This window comes from Triturus cristatus, chromosome 8, assembly GCF_964204655.1.
Source record: "Triturus cristatus chromosome 8, aTriCri1.1, whole genome shotgun sequence".
NCBI classification, from domain to species: domain Eukaryota; kingdom Metazoa; phylum Chordata; class Amphibia; order Caudata; family Salamandridae; genus Triturus; species Triturus cristatus.
In genome coordinates, this window is record NC_140591.1 from 1469609678 (window position 1) to 1469629197 (window position 19520).

At 43.6% G+C, this 19520-nt stretch overlaps 1 protein-coding gene across 2 annotated transcripts in view; it reads right to left on the reverse strand.

Annotated features, from left to right (window-relative positions):
- The window catches only part of GDPD5 (glycerophosphodiester phosphodiesterase domain containing 5), a 795759-nt gene that overhangs the window by 514870 nt on the left and 261369 nt on the right, over positions 1–19520 (reverse strand). For both annotated transcript variants that reach the window (XM_085623289.1, XM_085623290.1), the window contains exon 2: positions 10604–10777. In XM_085623289.1, the coding sequence (XP_085479415.1) occupies positions 10604–10720 (117 nt within the window). In that variant the 5' untranslated portion in view covers positions 10721–10777. The remainder of the gene's footprint in view (positions 1–10603; positions 10778–19520) is intronic.

Below are 19520 nucleotides of genomic sequence, written 5' to 3' on the forward strand. Positions count from 1 at the left end.
ACAGGTCTTCTGGTTTGGATCTCCAGCCCCAGAAGACTGGGTTCAGAGCTCTTTGTGGTCAGCACTTCCCTCTGATCCGGGTGGCCTTGCATTGCTAATCACTACACACATTCCTCAGTGCTGCAATATGGAATCTCCTTTCTGCTGTTTCTGTTATTTTTGTTAACACGACTAATGTTAACATGCAGCTAACGCAATATGGCTGTCTCGCACACACTTGATGGCCAGCATCATCATTCAGAATATCAACTCTCTAGACACGAATCCCTGCACTTACGCACTTTAAAGAGTGAGGGACCTTCATGTTGGCATACAGTTAGGCCTGGTTTTGTTTGCTTCATGTATGTATTACTAAGAAAGCTCTGCCAGGCCAAACACTGGCAAGCCCCTCTCTCAACCAGATCCAAGTGTGACCTACCATGTTCAGCCGTAATCGACCAGGCGCTGCACTCTAACCATCTTTACTTCCGTATTCCTGACTATTTTGTGGGTAAAAAGGCGCGAATACCCTTTGCTAAAGTAATCATGTTATTTGGGACACTGTAGTTGGATTATGCACATAATAATGTCTCAAAAGTCAAAATACAAAACAAAACAGCATCCTCTGAATGTCATGAAATGTGTTTATTTAACAGTTGTATACAGCGCGGTCATACTCAAGATGGGAGATGGTCAAGGGCGGCTCCTCCCTTATAGCGGAGGAGCATCGCCAGTGCTTTAAATGGGAAACCATAAGTGCAGGTACTCACTAAAATAGAGGTGTGGCAAGTGGGCGGGGCTAGGGGCGGGTCTATGGGCAAGATATGATCATACATAATGACTTCTGTACCATTTGCAGCACATATCAAAGCACACGACAAATGCGTTTATGTCACTAAAACAGATAATTAACTCATTACAAGCTCCTCGGAAGCAGAGCTGCATCTGCCCTGCACTGGAAGAGAAACCTAATCTGTGCCTGCCGTGCTGATCATGGTACCGGTACTCTCCCTGGCTACAGAGAAGTGCCGGTACTGATGGCAAAAAAAAATCGGAGGTGCCGGTACTCAGTACCGGTGAGTACCGGCCCATTTAAAGCACTGAGCATTGCCCCACTGAAATGCCCCCAGAGATGAAACATAAAAGGGTAATGAAGTTCATTACCATTTGATTTTTCGTCACGCTGTCCGGAACGGAGTGTCAGGATGCGTCAGGGAGGAGGGTGGGCTGCCTTTGCACTGGTTATTAGAGTGCGCATGTCTCTTTGGCCGGCTGTTTTGCGATGGCCAGCCACACATGCGCACTTTAAAACTCTCTAACCCAGCTGTCTTAAGACCGAAGAATCCGTGAGAGCAGCACCCGGATTGGTTAAGAGAGTTAGCCGGGGCCCTGGGGCTACGAGGGAAGAAGACCGGAGCGAGGACGACGCAGCAGCGACCACGGGAAGCACATTTTTATTTTATTTACTTCATTGTTTTGATTTTGTCAACCACCCACCTACCCACCCACCACCCACCCACTTGCCTGCCCCTCCACTCCCGAAGTTGGCGGCTGCCACTGGAGATAGTGCTCTGTGCAGAGTAATTACCATGGAGAGGAAAATGCTCTTACAAATACATGGTGAAACAACAGCGAACATAGAAGATAACCCATGGAGGAGACGAAAGGGGTTTAAGGAAGGGCATGGGAAGAGAGCTGGCTACTAAGATGAATTAAGAAGCACAGGTTGAAGTAAATGTGAGCAGAGGGTTTCCAGCAGAATGGCCCGCTGGGAGTGCTGAGCACAAGTACATAAAAGCAATCGAACGATTTTTCAGACTTTATTGCATTTTGTCTTACTCATAATTTCAAGTGTGAAAGTTTCATATTTGTTTATTTCTCAAGATGAATAAAAAAATGTAATTAACTGAGTAAATCATGAGAGAACTGAACTGCATGTGGAACCCTCCATATCTGTGAGAAGCTTGTTTCGGAGCATGTGTGCACAGAAAAGGCTTGTTTTCAGGTTTTTATGGTTGGTTTTAGCAAAGATCATTAACTTTTAATGAAAAATATATACACAATAAATACTTAAATACAGGGACCTTTAGTCTGCTTGCCTCATCCATTGACATGCTACACTGGTATTCACGTTTTGCCACACAACATAGGGCACAGGGTCAGCCCAGTTCAGCCATTGGCTTATCTGACTGGGATGGCACTCTGTTCTTGCACAATATGCACATCCGCCAAATAAGTAGTCCCCTTCAGTGTCAGGGGCTACTGGTGCTCAAAGGAGAAGGTAAATCTGAGCTGAGGGCGCACGGGGAAGAGGGGCGGCGGGGTCAGAAGTTAGTCCGGGGCAGAACAGGCCCTCAGTGCCAGGGGGAGTGCTGTCTGCCCCCCGTAGTGTTGGAGGGTTCTGGGAAGAGTAGGCAGGGCTATGTGTCTGTGCCCACAGCTCCCACCCAGAGGACCCTCAGTTTTACTGGGTGAGGTTGTGCACCAGGTAAAAATGGCTTTGGTGTTCTGAGGCCTGATAATCCAGGGTCTAGAAAGACTGGACAACCTGATGGCGCGGAACCCTCTCTGGGGACCGCCCTACCACACTCCTGATGTGAGCCTGAAGAGGGAGCGATCCAAAGCGACCTGATGCCAGCTGGCACAGCCTCTAAAGTGGGACCGGTCTCACCATCCCAACCTGAGAAGCCAGCATGCAGGACTGAAACCAGTGTGCTACTACAGGCACACTCCAGCCCTTCCAGCCACTGGAACTGGACACACTGAAGGACAAACAGCGCTGCGAAGCGGTCATGTTGGAGCCTTAAGCATCAAGAAACCGAAGAAGTAACCCAACAGTGATCTAGCAAGCACAAGCTGCTGGAAGGGGGCTGCTGTGAGCTGTGTTATGCACACTACTGCGGCACGTACAGATCTCACTCTTCACAACGACGGCCGCGGATGCACCTCCCAGAAACACACAAATAGATGAGTACAAACCCAAAGCTGCAGGCTATGAATTCCCAGCTGGGGCGCAGGAAGGTGTGGAGCTCTCGAGCTCTCACTCCCCGCTTCGCCTCTTTCTGCACCTTGGCATGAAGTCAGTCAGTGGAAGAAATCTCATGCCCCAGGCAGAGCATGTTTAATATTGGTTTACGCTGTGAATATGCACAGAAAATAGAAAAGCGGAAGTAGAATCTTGTGTTTAAACATATGGGACTGGGGTCAGAGGCCATAGGTTTAAATGCCAAATCCCGCATAACATTATTGATTAATTGGTAGCTCTATGGACCTTCAAGCATACGCCCAATTTATTACACAGCGTTTTACAGTAGATCAGGTTACAAGAGCAATATTACATATAATGTTAATACATAGGATTTTTTTATTAATCTGCCCCTCATGGAACTTGTGGGGTGTTTGAGTGTTCAGCCGTCTGAACAATGTATAGTTACCAAATCTTTAAAGTACACGAAGTGAGCTATTGTTCCATGGAAAGGAGTATTAATCTCTCACCTTACGCTGGTTGATTGGTGTATAATTCCACTTTCCCGGAAAAGGAATCATTGAAGTGCATCAGGGACTATTTTACATCTCAATCATAACAAAGACTGTGGCATTCAATTATTTGTCTTCTATATTCATGCTATACAGAAACCAATCCTTTTTTGCTACTTTTTACCGACAAAGCCAATAGGGCAGGCTTTAATGTGATAAACAGCATTTGTGAATTCCTGTGTTTATATGCTTTAGCACATTACAGACACGCCTACTGGCTTTGTCAATACTTGTCTTGATTGTCATGAATATAGGCTATGAAGCAATCGGTCTGTTTAGTTGTGCATGGCTACACTGCTCTTAGATGCCCTATATTCAGTGACAAGGCAATGACTGTTCACCATGAGTGGAGCAATTAAATGTGTAGAGCTTGCTTCATGTGCCGTCTGCTCTGCAGCGACTTGAGGATGGAACTGTCGTCAATGTGCACAGTATCAAGGTGGATATCTGGTGCATCCCTGAAATATGCGGTGTAGACAACATTCATGGATAATATTGTGTGATATGTGATGGCTCTAGGTATACGTGGTATATGTGGAGAAGTGTGGCTCAATGGTTAGAGTGGCAGACCCTGATGCAGAGGTATGGCCCAGGACCAGGGTTCAATTCCAGCCTCGGCGGCTCTTGGATTCCATTTCCCCAGACCTGATAATTCTCGCTTCGGTGCCTATTCTAATCATGGGTCCCACTGTGCAACTCTGGGCAATAGCTTGCTTAATCTCCACAATGGCCCCCACAGCGCTAGGATGCCTGGCTTCACCTTGGGGGGGTGCCCAGGAGTCGACATCTCTCAGGAAAACCAGGAAGGGTTCCACAGCAGTATGAATACAGCACTACGAGACCCCTGGGTAGAAGTGCGCTATATAAGTACAAATACATTTACAAGGAAACCTAGCCATGGCTATCAATACAGGACATGGGAACATACCCATGCATGTAAGTAGCAAGGCACTGGAACATGGTTCAGGAAGTGGCATTGGTGGTTCCTGTTGAGCAGTATTGGGGACCTCTCGACCCTGACCTGAGCAGTGTGGTAGGGCAAAATTTGGCACTGAGCAGTTAATGTCACATGGATTCATAGGTGGCAGAAAAATCGATGCTTTGGTTGCGGAGAGACTGCGGGTCATGTAGCAGAAGCATGGATGAGAGGGACAGTGGTGAGGAACTTAAAAGCAAGGTAAAGGCAGCCCGCCAGCTTGGATGGGATCCCAAGCACGGTCTTCGGTCTGGCAGACTTTCAGCCTCATCAGAAACTCACCCAAACACAGTGTTTGCAGACTTTGCAATTTGACTGCATCCTATTCTGTACCCGATAAAGTATGTATGATTGCCAGGCCACTGGGGTTCAGTAATGTTTCTGTTCTGTACAACTTGCTTTCTTTGTGTAAGTTAGAAGAGATCATGACCGAACAACATGGCTGCATACAGGAAACTCAACAACACCCACACCCATCATACCAAATAGCAAATCGAACCTCTGTGTCGCAATTGTAGGCAAAGGGGTTCTTCTTTTACTGGTGATGAACTGAAGAAGGTAAACAGTATCCGCTTTCGGTGAATACCTTACAGATCCCCTATGACCTAGAACATTACATAGGTAAACCTTCTGAACAAGCCGAGGGGAAAGGGTAATCATTCTAAGTAGAAAGGATAGTCAAGACAAACATTACAAGCATCCTTCTTCATGGAACAGAACAGTGGGGTGCTCCAGAGAGGTCAAAGAAACTGAAAAATCACAAATGACATGCTGGAGGAAGATCTCAACATCCTGTGATTCTGGGCGAATCACTTAATCGCCCTGTGCCTGCCAACAATGAATGTGTCCTTTAGTGGTGCTCAAGCACCAGTGTTGATGATTAAGTATCTATGCTGAGCACCGGAAACCACTGGCTCAAACTAAGCACTGGTGGCTGTATGTCAGAATAGCAAGCACATAAATACTGTAATATAAAAATATCACAGAAAGGATATAGATTACCAAAATAGCATGTAGCTAAGAATATAGAGGTAAATAGAGCTCTACATAGATGTACTCTACATCTACATACCTCAAAGATACCTATATTGCTAATATATGTGGAGTTAAGAATAGTAAATCTGTTCTTCACTGCACATACTTACTGAGTAGCGTCTTTAGAAGTACATTTTAGGGGGGCAAATATTAGCCACAGATAAAATTCGAGGTGCCACCTACAATGTTGCAAACGTGTGTTTTTCATTTGTATATTTCATATTGAATAAAATTGCATTCTTATGTTTTGATAAGATTATATTGATTGGAGATGAAGATGTGGTGCATGATGTAATTACGTGTTCTGTCTTTCCTTTCGTTTTCTGTTATGTTCACTATTCTTTCATTGATTTCCATTTTTTACTGATGTTGATCATACATAGGTCATCAATTATGGTCCCTATAGATATGGATGTTGAACGCACCGATTTCCACTGTTTAATTTGCCCACAATAGGGCAGCACTGTAGGGAGTCAACAGAGTATCTGGAGTTACAGTAATATATTCGATAGTGAGATGACACATTGGGGTTAAAATGTAATGCAATGTTTCTTGTCACACTGATGAGACATAATATATAATGTATTTGACCCCAATAGACAGCAGTGTGATAGGATCTTACTTGTCTGTTGGTATAACAATATACTCGCTGTAATGAGATGCAATATTGTGGCTAAAATGTAAGGATTAAAACAAAAACAGTGAAGAGGTATGAAATATTAATCATTCAGTTTTCTTTGATTGCTCAATTGATTTTTTTGTTAAATAGGATAAACCAGGCTTTGAAGTGTAGATTGGGTAAGAACTACAAATCACAGAACACAGCGCAATAGAAATGGTCAAAGCAGCTTGTGTGTGTTTGTTTGGATCACCTATACAAAATATACAATACAACCCAGAGTACCGCCTTCCATGGTAACAAATATACAACAGGAGTGGTTCCCCTAAGCATCTGGTACTGCACAACAAGGCTGTATGTATATATATTATATTATATATTCACAGAATAAGCAAAGGTTACAGGGACGTTATAGTTAGGTTCATGTTTTACGCACACAAAACCATAAAATTCAGCAGTACAGTTATCTGAAGAAACTATAACTTGTGCCATTAAGTAACTTAAGGCAATGAGTCTAACATAAGTATAACTACAAGTAAAATTATAACCACTGAAGCTCTATGGTTTTGTGTGGGTAAAACGTAAACCTAACTATAACGCCCCTGTAACCTTTGTTTTTTTCGGTGAATTTCTATAGTTTTAAATTTTACGCAAGTTAATAGTGGTGAGGTTTTCCCCCCCCCCCCCCCAATTGGGCTATGGGGATCTGTGGGTACCGATGGATCCATGTCCCTAGATATCTATACTTTTCTTTCTTTAATAACTCACAAACCACTGAAAAGATTTACACAAATTTACCAAAAGGACTCTTTCTGGATCTACCTTTCTGCAAAATGTGATGTGATTCCATTTATCAGTTCGGGCTGTATTCGTGTCTACAAACTGCAAAATCCCCATAGGCATTGCAAGGGGAAAAGGTGTTTTAGGATCCCCCCCCCCCTTTTTCTCGTTCCCAGCTTCATGAATCACCCCGAAACGTTCCAGACAGCAACTCAATTTACTTGCGTACTAGTTTTGAACATTTAGTGAAGATTTGTTTAACTGCTCCAAAGTTATTAGCAAAACTACAAAAAAAACACATTGTCTATGGGAAAAGTTGGACCTAACTATAACTACTTACTGACTATTGCCAGTAGGTAATACATATAGCTTTATAAATATTTCCTTAATGTCTAAATCTGGCTTTGTATTTGTGTGTGTAGATGTCTATCTAGTATCTAGCTATACACACGCACACACCTATATGTCTGTGTATACAAATATATATATATACATATACATACACACACACATATATACACACAGTCAGATATAGACATTTTAGGCAAAACAACATTTCTTCGAAGTAAAAGGCATCTGGACAAATGAATGTGTGTGGCAAGGCAGAGGCAGTCTAATTTACCATGTTGAGTCCTGTCATATTCAACTTCAGCAGTAGTGGGGCCCATGAGGAGGCAAGGACCAACAGAGCTGTGGTACGGTCCTCATCTGGCCCCTCTCAAGAGGCGCTAGTGTCCTATCCTTCACAATATGTTGACCCTTGAATTTCTGCGCATGATAGTTTTATGGCACATGCTTTCAACTAGTTATCCTTATAGTCGTCAATGGTACTCAATGATACAAGGTCATGCAAAGGTAACAATGCAGCATGCGTGCATCAACAAGCAGAAGACAGTGATTGCTTTTGTCCTCAGTCACGAGATTAAATCGGTAACCAAGGCAGTGGCACTCTTCATTCAAATGGCACAGCAGACAAAGAACATGATGTGCAGGCTGTTGGTTAGCCACACAGCAACAGGGACATTGCGCTGACAGAACACCAACTCATGTAGGGTTTCAGAATCTCTCCTTGCATGCATGGGCACAAGAAGTACCACAATAGAGGTGAGCACCGCAATATGATTGGTATGTCTGCTGGACCCTAAGATGGTAGGAACCTGCAAGGACATGCTGCAAGAGAAATGCTGAATCACATGTTCTCCTTTTCCAACTTTCAATTTAACCATTAAATTCCCATCCCCATCAGTTTCTTTGCAAATTAAGTGGTGTAAATTTGTTTAAATAAATCTCAACACTTACTTCACCAAAATGATTTTCTGATCATTCACTTGTGTAAATGTGTCCTTTTTCTTCCCATTTGCTAGGCCAAACACCCAAAGGTAGATTATCAAGAACCATTGGGACAGGATATTCAAATAGATGACAAGTGAGGCATGCTTATTCCAACAGTGCAATCAGAAGATGTTACTAGTAAATGACCACCTGTTACTGCATTGATCAGACATGAATTGAGGTAATGGAAAACGATTGAGACCATTTCCAGATACTCTCGTCTCCATCCAAGATACCGGTCCATTCCATCCCCTTTATTAGTGTTTCTTTGATCATAGTTATTGCAATTCTCTCTAGCTTTCCATTCCCCACTCCCTCCTCAACGCACTGCAGACAGTTAGAAAAATTGATAAACAAACTTTAATTTGCAATTCGTCCTTTGGTTATTGTACAGTCTGCAGATCAGGCCCACCATCCTACCTACAAGACAACATCATCCGATATGATCCTACTTAAACCGGTCATCCTTTTATTTCCCACCACAATTTAAACAACAAACCAAAACATCTAGATTCCTGAGTGAAATGCTTCTAAGATCAAAACTCAAAATTCCGGCACATCTTCCCCACTTTTAGAGCAATGAAACAATGAACTCCTTGCCTTTTCGGAAACAATTCTGGAGGCACACTTCTTCGGGCAAGCCTCCTACTGGGCCATCTGATTTTTATTTTTTTTTAAACAATTTTTATTGATTTTCCATACATCCAAAAATGGGTTTCGATTACATACCCCTAATAGTTAGCAAAGTCACAGTGCAAATCAGGTTATTTATGGCATAGCTGAAGCACCATATGATGTCCATATCAACTGTTCAGGCACTGCATACAGTCATCACGATACGTATTTGCAACCAATGAAAATTCCCATGCCCAACTAGCCCTCTGCAACAACTTACAGCACTTCATAGTGTATAGTAAAATATTGACAATTTACCAGATCTATCATCACCCAGGTGTACAGCAGCTCACCTACGTCCAGTTAAGGTAGTGAAGGCTATGGAAGTTGCAACTCCTATAGTTCAATTTAGCATAACTTTGACCATTGACCCACCCCAGGAATTCCCCAGGTAAAAAGAACATGTTCTCTAGAGCCCGGATGTTTTTTCCAAAGTGAAACCAAATGCAGTTTTATACATGTGTTACTGCCAGGAGAGCAGGTCCCTGCACCCCTCCTACAGCCTGCCCCTTTGTGATAGTCAACAAATTGTTGCCACCCACTCTCTCCTTGTCCTAATCGGCCTGCCCCCCTCAGCCATTGCAGTGCATGGAGTTTTGAAACTCCTCCTAGGGCCACTGTTCAAGCACCCCAAAAGCAACCGGATCCAAAGCAATGATTAATAATACACCCTGGCTCCCCTTTAATGAGAGGTCATCAGTACACCTTACATGATACTAAACAAAAGCAAATGTAAAAAGGTTACAAGTTCCATCACAAATGCAAAGCCTTGCAGAAAGATATAGATATACACCCAATGCTCCGAGGTAAGCCCTCTGGAGGTTCATGTAAGGAATTACCTATATGACTTGTTGCGTACAGTGATGTGTGGAATCAAACTCCACTGACCAAGCTGACAACCTTTGCACTTTGTAAACTGAGTAAAATACAGTTAACTGTGGAGGTTTTCTAGAAAAATGTTCAATAACATGTTTGTGGGGAAATTTCCAAGCTATGACATAAACTTTATAGCGTCCTAGTCCAGTCAAATGTACTTTTTGGGTGTGTTTTCACTGTTTTACTTCTCGAGCTTTACGTTCCAGAAGTATGCAACTTGTGTTTCAAGAAAAGCCATACTCTTGTAGAAGACAAGTCTCGCGCCTCTGCAAACCCTTGAGTGCTCCACCCTGTTTTGGGGAAAAGACAGCCCATGAAGATATAAATCGGAGTCGGTGCCCTCTGCCACACAGCAACTGCATAACCCAGAAGTCTACAACGCTTGAAGATCAACATGGACATGGCCTTTGGAAAGATTGGTTAAATGCATCTAATTGCTGAGGCCAACATGGCCCTAACAAACAGAACACTCAATACCATCCAGCCCCCAGTCAGGGAAAGAAAACACATTGACCATCAAGACTGTAGCATCTCCCATGTCAAACAATAAAAGAAAGGTGAGAGACGATGCTGTGATTATAATGGTGCTAAGTAGACTGACTCTATATAAACAGTCCATTTTCACCTCTAAAACATTTAAAAATCATATTTTATTCATTTCTACTCTTCACCACTACCAGTCTGCAAAATATTATCTAAACCAGTATTGTTCAATCAAATAGATATCCGTAGCCGGATTCCCCGTCTCGGGAGGTTGTGAGTCCTACCAAGTAAAGAAAGATCTGAGCACCTACCTTGGTGGTATCGTCCTGCGACCGCTGGTACCGTTTCCAACGGCAGCCATAGATCCCGGTTAGACACGACAAACATAACTGCGGCTCGTAGATCTGAAACTTCTGGTGCTTGATCATACTCTCCCCAGCCCTTCAGTGCTCGGCTATCAAAACCCCATCAGGCCCAGCGGCACCCTGAAACCAAAGAGGTAGTCCATTAGTGGGGGGTGCACCAGTGGCCAAATCGTCATGATAAGAATCAAAAAGTGTACATCAGTGGATTAAAAAATGCAAACTCGCACGAGTTGAGTTTCGCTGTCACAATATCACTCAATCTATGAATTAGCGAATACTTGTGTGAAGTTTTTAAACAAAACACCACGATAAGCTACCAGAAAAACCAGTCCACATCAAATAACTGACATTTTGCAGGTTGGAAAGATTTACTGGGCTTGATTAGAAACCTGGGGACACTCAGGCACAAGAGCAGGAAGTGGTGAAGGTGGTCTAGGTGAACAATTACAGCAAACAGTTGTTCATAAGCACCTTTGTTCAATGAGCTTTTTCACCTTAGACTTGAAAAAAATCACACATTAAAATAAATAATAACAGAATTCAATCACATATCTGAGATTAAATAAAATATTTATTCTGTCAATTAAGAAGTTCAACATTCAGCACTTTCAAGACAATAGACAATCAGGTGAGTTTTAAGACAGTAAACTCTAGAGGCATTGCACCAGCACACTGTTGACCACTCAAGATTGAGATTGAAGAGTGTGATCGGGAGGGGGGTATTCTATAACATGCACGTAATGAGTGCTCAGTACTCAACTCAATAAGAACTTTACTTCAAGGTGTTTTCAGCTAAGGACGTGGCTTGACTTTGACCCTGTCTCACTGAGTGTGCATTGTGAGAAATCTGGGTTGGATCTGAGGTTGCTTGATCCCAATTGAAACAACTGAGTATTTTTTGCTTGAGGTGTCCTGGGGCCCCGTACTGTGTGGTGGTGGTGGTGGGGGGGGGGAATACAATTTCAGCACTTGACTCTCAGGATAGCAGGGCAGAGCATATATTTAAAGAAAGGTTGCAGCAGTTTACATTTTCTCTGTGCCGGTGGCCCTGAAAGTAAAGGCCACCTGCTGGGAACACTGGCCTTCCACCACGTGCAGGGTACCTGGGTGGCCAAAGAAGCCTGTAGTGAAGGGCATCCACAGTCAGATCTCGCTCATACAAACGTCTAAGGGGTCTGCCTTCCTACAAAGTTCCAAGCAAATCCATCCTCTACAGGTCCCAACAATCAAGTGTGGAGTTAGCTCTGGAGACAGAGTCCAACAAATGTCAAAGACACAAGTCCAAATTGGGTCTCCCACACTCCAGACAGGGGTTCATCAGCAAGCTGGTCCATCTCCTTCCTCTTCTGTTGTGGATTTCTAGGAAGTATGAGTCCCTACATTATCCAGAGATGCCACATCACCCCTATCACTACCTGGAAGCATACCACGGACTGCCACCCATTGACCCCCCGCCCCATCCACATTCTGGGAAGCAATATGCCAGCAGGAAGAATGGAAGAAGAAACTCCTTTGAGGCAGACTTCTTCCCGCCCTCCAAGACCTAAAGAAATGCCCCGGGGTGAGTGATGCTAGAGGTCTGGCTGCGCTCCCCTTGTCCCTCTTTGGGAGTACCCTGCCAGTGACTGTGAGGCAGAGCCAGATAACTACCTTACAGTATTTCATCCTGCTCCTCTTCCTCTATAAGGAGTAAACCCTAAGGAGGGAGGCATTGTTTGGTGTGAGCTTTGAAGTGTCAGTTAAGTAAGAGGAATCAAGCAGAGTAATTAACTTGGCCCAGCGGGGTAACTCAAAGTCTGAATTCCACAGCCTGGCTCAGGGCAAGTCCAAGTTTAAAGAACCAAACTGACTGCATATAGGAAACGAATGAACCCTGGATATGCATTTGTTACATACATTTTGGTTCACAAAGACACACCGATTGTCTTCCTACTTCATGCTAAGTGAAATGTATCATTTAGGTATACTTTATCTAAAATGTAAAAACAATTAAAACTTTAGAGATGTTATACTTCAGCCAAGAACATTTGGGGGGGATTGGAGCATGATACCATAAACAACAAACAGCAAACGAAATTAGACGTCAGTAAAACCTGATAAGAATATTTGACTATTATTAATAGGTAAGTAAAATAGGGTCATTAAATATATGCGTTGAAGACTGAACGAGTCACGCACCTTCTGAAGTGGAGAAATAAACGAAAAATATTTATAGCATTGCTCTTAAAAACCTATATAACACATGCCAATTATGGCCACCTTGACGATGCTTTTTTTTTTTTATTTGAACATCATCTATTCAGGCATCACAAAACATCTCATTACTACTCGTTAATAACCTCAGCTCTTCACAGCCTGCAAAAAAGTGCGTCAGAGGCACTATCAGTAGGTGTCATTTTGCTGACTAAAGATGTCTATTTCCAGACCCACCAATTCTGTCACACTTCCTGAGGCCACAGTCCAGTATGACCTGCACAGACCTGCAGCACTGAACATTCATTAGAGAACCTATGCTCTTGCATTGGTTAATCTGAGCTGGAGGCTCCAGGTGGGTCCCACAGGCACTCATTTTTGGAGACCAGCACTTATTTTCCCTCAATAAACTTTGATTCACGGCAAGTCAGAGAAAAACACAAAAGGGGGAAGAAGGAGGAAGAGAAAGACAGACAAAGGGAGAAAGCAGGAATGAAAAAGAACCTGGACGAGTGTGATGAAGAGGAGAAGACGCTCTGGTGGTGGATTGAGGTGGCATGAGGATGAATCAAGACTACACAGACTTGGTATTTGGCACCACAGCCTTTGATAGGTGCAAAAGGGTTCAGCCTATGACCACATGCAAGCAAGCCTGAAGTGCCATAAGTAACCTTCTAAAGGGTGTACTGGCAAAGCAACTAAGCTTTGACTTTTGGTTGCAATGCAGACCTATTTTCTTTTCCAATGCTTTTTGCTTATGCTGTTCAGCATCAGCAAAAACATTTTTTGCAAAAGTGCAATGATGTGGATTCTCAAATGCACGCATGCATATATGCGTCATGACACCACTGCGGCCGAGAGTGATGACATATATACATGCATGTGTCACTAGCCATGCATGCACATAGTAAATGTTGTAGATGCCACTGTGTGTGTTTTTTTTACATTCTAAAATGGCAGATGCCAATCTTAAATAGATAAACAAAAAACAAATAATTAAATGTGCACAAAATTATGTTTTGACAAAGAAGCAGATTATCAGCAAATTTCAACTACTGTACCCATAAATCGTTTTAAAAGAACGTTTAAAAAAACAAAAAGTGTGACTAACATAAAACGAGAAGGGCACAAAGGAGGTGTAGATAGAGGGAGAGGTTAACATGGGTGGCAGGAGAGTAATGGGTAGTGGAGTGAGGGTACAGGCGGCAAAAGAAGAGCTTGAGGCGGGGGCAAGAAAAAAAATGGAAAAGCAAAAAAATGACAGGCAGGGAGGGGTGGGATCAATGGATGAGCTGGGGAGAGGGAAGTGGGAGCACCACAGAGCATGCAGGGGGTACAGGTAGTTGAAGCAGGAAGCAGCACACCAGGGAGAGAGCAAGGAACCAGATGCATGCCCATGGAGTATTGAACGATAAATGAAAAAGTAGTGCCCTGAATGAGAGCAGTAGAAGGATACAAATCATTCATTCAAAAGGATTCTAGAAAAAGTCAAGCTCCAAGGGAGGGACAAACAGAAGAAAGGGAAGGAAAGCCATTGAATAAGAAGCAAGCACATGAGATTGACAAGAAAGTCAACCAATGTTGAGTAAAGACTTTGCCCAAAGCTCACTGTAAGCTCTGGTACTGTCCACAATAGATCTTCAACAACAGATGGCTAAAAGGGCGCGACGTAAAAAGGTTCAGACTACGACCACGTGCAGTTAATGCCCATGTGCCCTAAGTGAAACCTCAGAAAAGGGTTTAAACTATGATCATGTGCATCCAAAATCAACGTGCCCTAGGGGACCATTGAGAAAAGGGTTCAGGCTGTGACCATGTGCAAACAAGACGTATGTGCCCTCGGTGACCCCTCTCAGCCAGTACAGAGCATCGCATTAGAAGCATCCATTCCAGAAATATTGCAAACACTTTTCATTTCTCTAGATTGCCAAAATGTGAAAGTGAAGATCACTGCGCAAAGATGTTCACTGGGGAAAATCCACTTTCAGTCTGAAGGGTCCCTTCTTTGAGAGCTGCATTCTGAACCAGTGAATCAATATTCGTAGTTACTCAGCTGCAAAATGAGTGGGTTCCGAAACAGCGGGGGCAGTAGGAACCTCTACACTGCGTGTTGCTGTTACACCGCGGAACTCAAGAGTCTGTGAAGTGCATGCGGTGTTAGATCACATGTGATATGGTGTAGGAAGAGGTGAGATATGGCCACAGGGTGAAGGACTGCAGCTTTTACAATTAAAAGGCAGTAGTTTATATGCTGACTGTGGGAATGTGATGGAAATGAAGTATCAAGTGTATATAAAGGAAAGCACTGTCTGCAGTACAGGCTGGTGGGGGTATTCTGAAATTCTATTAAAATTTTGATGGAAAAAGAGCAGAGGCATCCATCCACTTTGGAATACCTAAGCAAAGATTTATCTTCCAAACTTCCATGCATCAAAACTTAAAGTGCGTCAGTGTAAAGTAAGATGTTTCAAGGGACTCATATTTAAAGGGCTACCTGTAAAGTTGTAGGTATTCCTATTGGTACAACCCTGGAAACAGCTTGCATTTCATTTCAAAAGAGGCATAGTGAATTGTTTTAAGAGTTATCTGCAGCACTACACCGTTACATCTGTGCTCTTAAGATGCGGAGATCTAATAATAACATAAAAATCACCCAGAATAACTTGAGGCATATAGTGTGTCTTTCAGATCCCTTTACAACTAGGGAAGTGTGCAGCCTCTGTAGGGCAGACCCATTTGCCACAGAGGAAAGTACCATTTACACTCGAGAAGGTATGACTGTGACTCAGAATGTGTGAAGCAAGATCGCCCCTAGAAAACCCATACTCGTAAGGTTTAGTTCACAATATATATGCACATGTATTAAAACCTGCTAACACTGTCTTTTCTAAATTCTGTTCTTGATACTTAAAAATATTCATCTGTATATACAATCACAGACTCAAAGAGCAAGGGCTCCAAACTGTCTGTCCACTAGAATAAGATAGAAATCGCCCCTTTTAATGATTCAGACAGCACAAGTGTTTTCCCGTTCACCCTAGGTCTTAGACGTCTGTCCCCTTGGATGAAGTTCTACCCCCAATACTGATCCATTTGCAGCCCTGGAGAATGTAAAGTTGGAAATACGTTTAGACCTAACCCTAAATCCCCGGTTACCGTGCTGCTACTGGGAGTCCGTGGATGGGGTGGGTGCCTGTGGTTGACAGGGGGCAACTTTGTCCAAGTGTGCAACCACCGTATATTTAAATAGCACTTTCAGACGGTTGATCCTATATAAAATTCCATTTTACTGTGTTTCATCGTTGTCATTTTAGTATTGTATAGTGGCAGTTCTTGTTTGCTTGTCTTTCCTTGCCCAGTTCAATGGGGCTGTGTGGTGGTAGTGAAGTCGCCTGTCAGCACTCCTCGAACACTTCCCCTGTAATCACAAACATGGGGCTCGGCTATGGAAATCAGGTCACACAGGGCTCGAGTCTCGGGCACCTGCCGCTTCTCTCCCCCTCCCCACGTGATGGAAAAGAAAAACACGGGGCCGTGAGCAGCAGACGGTGCAATGCCACAGGAAGGCCACAAGTGATGTCATTGCGGCCACGTGCCAAGCAAAACAAAACACAAGCAGGCACTCGGCGTGGCGGCTGGAGTAGTAACATCTGCTCCTGGCGGCGCGCGCGTTCATGTTTGCGCATCTCGGGTTCCACTTCCTGTGTTGATGACATAGCTGGATTCGAAGGGGTGGGGCCTGCCAGCATGGCGGGACTGTGTCTAAAGTCACTTACAGTGCACACATGATGCACCGAAACAGCCCTTTCCCACCCTAGCCTTCGAGTGAATGTAGTCAAAGCTCCTTTCCACACTTGGATGCCACTGCTGCATGAAGTGAATATCCGCCATATCTGTCAACTGAAGGATGGGGTGTGGACTTGGGTTTCCACTTGTGGCTGTATTACATACAGTGCCCCGGGGGCACAATGGGTGTCTGTGCTCCTTTTTTGCACCCACGAGGAACAGTAGTATTACAGAAGGGGCCACAGAAACTTGTGAGGCCCATATGCCCATATGCAATAGTGATAGCGCTTGTGCACATGTACTGCAAGTGCTATCTTGAGAGAGTGTTCCCTCATTTGCATGGAGGCGTGGCCCCATGCTAATTAGGGAATCACTTTGCCTCTGCACCAACATGCTATTACAAACAGAGGCAAGAGGGCCATTTGGCAGCGTACTGGCAGTGCGCCTGCTGAGGGCAGCTCTCTGGTAAGGGCAAAGCCCCCCCAGGTGGGTGAAGTCATTCATTGTACCTGTCTGCTGGGGGATCTCTGCCGCCTCTTTAAAGTGCAGGCAACTGCCGCCTGCAGCATGGAACATGGAGCAGCTTGTAAGCTGCCGCTGCATCTTTGACTGAATGAGCTGCCCCCAGCTCGGAGCAGCGCATTCATGATAGTATGCTGTACTATCTCGTTTTGCACCAGGAGTACCTTTTTTAAAAAAATACATTTTATTAGCATTGTAGTACACATCGAGTAGAGTAATTCACATACATGACCGTGTTCAGAGTAACTCACATAGTGTAACATGCAGCAATTGCGTACATAAGAAAGGGACATATGAAGACAGGTGTGTCAACCCCCCTTCCATACAATTACCAAACTTCTTTGTCTCACATCGGGATCTGCTCATGGCACGTCCGTTTTCGGGATCTCAATCAATTATGTCCGAATCAGAGTTCTCAGATGGAGGAGTACATATGTTTCCCCGAAAATTGTTCCATTTCCCCCACACTCATGTCCATTTTCGGGGGCATCCCCTATTTATAAAAACTGCCTTTTCTGCCACCATGGCGCTATTGATGGAGCAGGTAAAACAATTTTTTTTATCCCTTCTCTATTTTGCATGAAAATACTAATGGCTTAATCAATTTACATATTAATCTGTATTAACTGTGTGCCGTGGTATATTAATCAACCAGTGCATTTTGATAAACACAAATTACACGCGGGACTAAGTGCTAATTGCATGGCAGAATAACTATAATGACTAACAGTGGTACGCATATTAACCATAGAAGGTGTTGTGATAGAAATTTGCATGATTGATGTTGCTTTTGTGATGGTTTGCGTTCCTGTTGGGACGAATTGGTGAGTATCATCGCTTTAAGTGTTGCTATAAGCTAGGAAAATACTAATATACAATGAGATTAGCGTGGGATTAAACATTAGAGTCTTCATTTCCGTGTACTAATTAGGTTTTATGTTTGTTTTGCTTAAATTGGCATTCGGGCCTACTAGGCCATGACTTTCAAAATGGAGTTCAGAAGTGGCCACCGTCTTGTGAGCGCGATGTCTACTGCGCAGACTCGGATGGCTCCGAAGATCTCCAGGCATCCTCCGTTCAGAGCACAGTGTTCCTTGTCAAGGATAGGGGCGTGGAGGACTGCCAGTTTCCGGCTAATGAGAATGACAAGACAGAACAATGACCACCTATAACCGGAGGTCAACATGTCGATACATCGGACCTTTTCACATGAGAACTTTATAAGCTAAAGGAATGACATAGCTATTTTCCTGAGAACCCAAGACTCTGAGAATGTCGGACCATATAACAATTTTGAAAGGCATAGCCAATCACAGTCATTCCCAGTTCAGTAAATGTTTCATGTTACCCAGAATTTTATTATAAAAGAAGGATAGTAGAGAAAAGAGAGAGAAGGATGGTGTGTTCCAGAGAGGTGTCCCGAACTTGGTGACCAATTTGCTTGCACTATTGCCTGGTCCTTTTGGAATATCTTGGACTGTGCCGTGCCGAGCGAAATAACTTTTCGGACTTATTTGAGCATTGGCCTGCATTCGATTGGGACGATTTTACTGAAAGGATTTGAGTTATGCAGAGCTAACAGAGTTAGAGAATTAGCCCAGATATCAAGAATAGGTAGATATAAATGTCATACTAAATTGCTGAATAATCAAATCTGAAATTTGTGTTGACTGAATTGCTAATGATACAAATGAAAGCAAATTAATTAGATAAACTAAACATTGATTAACAGAGACATGAGTTTGTGATTCTTTGAGTAAAACATTGAATGAGGATTCTGAAGTTTTAAATGTGTTTTAGCGGGTTCTAAATCACCATCAACCAGTCCAACTAATTGGTCCGTCGACCAAGTGGTGGAGTGCCTTGATGTTAAGGTTAGGATTCTAGACGTACCGGTGTAAATATGTATATTTTGTAATTAATTTCCTTCCTATAGTTAATAAGGTACTCCCCCACACGTCCAGCGGATTCCTCATCCTCCTGCGTGCAGATATGAGTGAGACGTGCGAGTGTTGGTGTTATGGGCCCCACCAATGAATGCGTGTATGAATGAGTAAGTGCGATGACGGATCTGTGACGCGCGGAGGATATGTAAATTTGCCCCATTCCGCTGGATCACTATCAAGATCACGACACCACTGCTGGTGGAAGGGTGTTGTTTTTCACCTACCAGCGCATGGCTGTTCCATAATAGCATAATGTAAACACATGGGCAGTATTGTTTTTCTAAGAAAGGTGACAACCCTAGGTGTTGCCTAGTCACAGGGCCATTGGCCACAGGAGCATTTAAGGGCCCGGCCAGCCAATAATAATGTTTCCCCACTCCCTTACCCCTAACAAATGGCCCAGGCAGCTGGTAGAA